At 39.1% G+C, this 3,603-nt stretch overlaps 1 protein-coding gene across 1 annotated transcript; it reads right to left on the bottom strand.

Moving 5' to 3' along the window:
• Positions 1 to 1,319: 1,319 nt before the first annotated feature.
• Positions 1,320 to 3,060, bottom strand: LOC138866262 (uncharacterized). The gene is made up of 5 exons (XM_070138772.1): positions 3,004 to 3,060; positions 2,426 to 2,488; positions 1,942 to 2,190; positions 1,499 to 1,512; positions 1,320 to 1,416 (listed from the first exon to the last, which is right to left on the bottom strand). Exons 1-5 carry the CDS (start codon positions 3,058 to 3,060, stop codon positions 1,320 to 1,322), a joined length of 480 nt encoding a protein of 159 aa, XP_069994873.1.
• Positions 3,061 to 3,603: the final 543 nt, after the last annotated feature.

The raw sequence follows: 3,603 nt of genomic DNA, 5'->3' as shown, positions 1-3,603 counted from the left end.
GACGTGGCCTTCAGGGGGCGTGGCTTCCTCGCCGATCATTTTCCCGATAGGCCTAAGCAATTGCAATGGTGTAATTGAAGACATAGATCGGCTGATAGATGGTAATGTATGTTCAGATGCATGAATTAGATTCATTCACATATGACTACAAATACACACACACACACACACACACACACACACACACACACACACACACACACACATATATATATATACATATATATATATATATACATATATATATATATATATATATATATATATATATATATATATATATATATATATATATATATATATATATATATATATATACATGCATGTACGTGTGTCTGTATATGCACACACACACACATATATGTGTTTCTATATACATTTTTATATCTGTATATGCACACACGACACACACATATATGCAAATCCATACATACATGTGTCTACACGTGTGTGTGTAGATGGATATTCATACAGTGTATATTTATGTACATATAGTGGTATATATTTAATAGCATGTATATATGCGTACATGCACACTTATCTAGATAGACACCTTTTTCGGTGATAGCACCTAGACATACCAAAGTTATCTCTGCCCCATTGCTTTCTTTGCTCCTCCCAACAATTACCGTACATGGATTTATCTATTCATTTATTTATTCATTTTTTATCAGATTATGTGTATATTGTGATACATTATTGATTATAAATTATGTAAATAAATTTAAATGATGTGTAGAATGGAGTGTAATATAGTAGCTTATTATGTTAATATAGAATACTATAAATCTACGTAATTAAATATATGATATACATAAAACCTGTGGCATCCTTAGGTACTGCTCATGGCACCACAGGGTGTCGCGGTACCCAGAGTGGGAGCCACTGGTTTACACACTCAGCAAGTGATATTCTCTGGACCTGTTTGATTTGTCAACAGTAGTTCATAAGCCCAGAGTTGTAACCCGAATTCGGTCACAAGGATTGTTCCTTCCTGTTAGGAAGGTTTTCTAAATGAAACTAATTTTAGAGATATTGCCGAATTTTTTATTTTGTTTCTCATATAAATGTATATTTCAGTGAAATAGGTTGACTTACATTAAACAAAAATATTGAAATAATATTTCCATGGGAAATATGTGTTCAGAGCTCTTTCAATACTGCACAATGTACTTACTGTCCTTACTATTAACTGCTACCACTGAGATCCTTCCTGTGTTCAGCATTCCATATCTGGTATTCATTATACCAAAGAGATCATGTAACAATAATTGGAGTCCCTACTGTAGATCCTTACAGCAAGAAATCTTAACACGAAATTATGTTCCGTGCATTAACACTTTAACGAGCATTAAAGGGTCCACATTTGGTGCATAATATTCCAAGATCTCTCCTTTTCTATTTGGTTCACAGTTTCTGAAAGGAGTTTGTTTTATATTTATTTTAATTCATGAATAAATTATCGGTTTACTGACCGACAGACGAAATGTAAACATACATGTCGTGATAGACCTTTTCAGGAAAACGCAAAAGTAAACATGATGTGTATTAGAAGTTACACAATATCGGTTTATGTCTGACATTCATTCAGAAACAGTTTATCTACTATTACTGTGCTGGCATTTAGCGGGTCAGTTTTCCGGAGGGAGTACAGAAACTCCTTCAGCACAACACTTTGGCCATTTAGTACTAAACCGTAGGTGGCTCTGCTGTTCACTTCTATTCATATGGTGTTTAATTCTTCTTCTACATTCGACTTTAATCCTATTAAGTTATGGGGTCAGTCGCTCGAGTTTTCCTTCTCCATAATCTTCGATCTTGAGTTTCTTCTTCTACAGTGCCTAGTGCTCTCATATCTTCTTTGACAGTATCTTTCCATCTCTTCCTTTGCCTTCCTACACTTCGCCTGCCTCTCACCTCCATTTCCATCGCTCTTCTTACCGGACCTTCTTCAGCTCCTCTTTTCACATGGCCGAAATATCTCGAACGGGCTTCGCGAGCCTTCTCCCTTATACTGCATATTCCTGCCATTCTGCGAATGTCGGCGCTCTCTCTTCTTTCTCTCAGCGAGATCCCTGCTATCCATCGAACCATTCGCATCTCCGTCCTCTCCAGCAAATTCTCCTTCCTTCTCAAGGCCCAAGTCTCTGCCCCATATAAGAGGACAGGTCTTAAGACAGTCTTATAGACCTTTATTTTAAGTTTCAGTGGGATTTTATCCAGTACAATTCCAGACTTCTTTTACTCTCTGTCTCACCGCCTGTTCTATTCCTCCTTCTGTAAACACTGACCCTAAGTACTTGAATTCAGTACTTTGCTGGATTCTTCTTCCGTCTTCTGATCTTAAATTCATTTCTTCTCGGCCTGTTTTACTGCTCATCATTCAATTAATCGTACGTATCTAATCTGAGTCATAGTAGAATACCGTTCCCTGATGTTCCATGAGGTCGCCACTGAAGGATTTGAAGAATTCATTAGTGTACTTCAGCTAACGAATTCATAGTTCAGGCGGTATTAAGACTCATGGCTCTTATTTAAGACGTGTGCATGAAAAATATAACAAGTTGCATAATGGTTTGTTTCATGATTATCAGAAATGTTCCACTCGTTCAAGAAAATGTTCCTGCTATGTGTTAGATCAGGGCTTTAGGTCCTGAAGTCTTTTCTCTAGAACTGATTTAATTTGTCACAATATAGGAAATATAGCAAAACTCGAATTTGTAGATAAATATAAAGTCAATTTGAGTAAATCTCAGAACTAGAAACAGATCAGCAGATATTCATAAGGGTATATTTATCTAATTAGATTTTATCATACGATTTTATATTTTCCAAAAGAACGAAGGAATGTTGTAGGACAAAGAAATTCATGTATTTCTATTCTCATCTTTAATCTTCACACTAATGATTCCAAATACCAATTTTGCAGAGATATTCCCTCAGTTTTGTCTTCGAAACGTGATCACCACCCTGCCTGTGCCTGAAAAACCGGCGTGAGCAAACCGGACTATCAGACACATCTGGTGAAGGACCATCGCCACAAGGCCTGTCGTAATCCATGCCTCACCCCTTCCTTATCCCCTGTAGCGGTAGCGGTAGCCGGCGTAGTAAGGATAGGTGTAAGGATAACCGTGATAATATCCTTTGTAGTAGTGAGGGTGTCCGTAATATCTGTAGTTAGGTTCAGCTTCGGGTTCAGGGTCGGCTGATCTCTTGTGGTGCTTGTGGTAGGTGTAAGGGTAGCCATAGTGATGGCTGTAACGGTAGCCATAGTAGGGGTAGCGATAGCCATGGTGGTAACCGTAGTGGGGATAGCCATGATGGACTACCTTGTAACTATAGCTCTTGGAGGGATCAGGGTCAGCTACTGGTTCAGGATCAGCTGCTGGTTCAGGGTCAGCTGAGCGTTTTCCAAGGCCGTGAACTCGAGGAGCCACGAAGGAGGTGCCGCCACCAGGATGCTTGGCCACTCCATCGCCCTTCAGTGGTTTAACATGATGGGGATGATGATAGTAGCGGTGGTAGGGGTAGTGGTGGTACTTGTGTGGTTCGGGATCGGCGTGCGCAACCACAGCCGCTGCCAAACACACCAACGCAGCTACC

This window comes from Penaeus vannamei, chromosome 24 (genome assembly GCF_042767895.1).
Source record: "Penaeus vannamei isolate JL-2024 chromosome 24, ASM4276789v1, whole genome shotgun sequence".
Classification (NCBI taxonomy): Eukaryota; Metazoa; Arthropoda; class Malacostraca; order Decapoda; family Penaeidae; genus Penaeus; species Penaeus vannamei.
Note: the sequence above shows the minus strand (reverse complement) of the source record. Positions and strands in the feature narration are given on the sequence as shown.

Coding starts and splice junctions, on each gene's coding strand:
- LOC138866262 (XM_070138772.1), bottom strand. CDS start 3,060: ATGGATTACGACAGGCCTTGTGGCGATGGTCCTTCACCAGATGTGTCT. Junction 2,489..3,003: donor CAGATGTGTCTGATAGTCCG/GTTTGCTCACGC, acceptor TGAATTCGTTAG/CTGAAGTACACTAATGAATT. Junction 2,191..2,425: donor TCATGGAACATCAGGGAACG/GTATTCTACTAT, acceptor CTTAAAATAAAG/GTCTATAAGACTGTCTTAAG.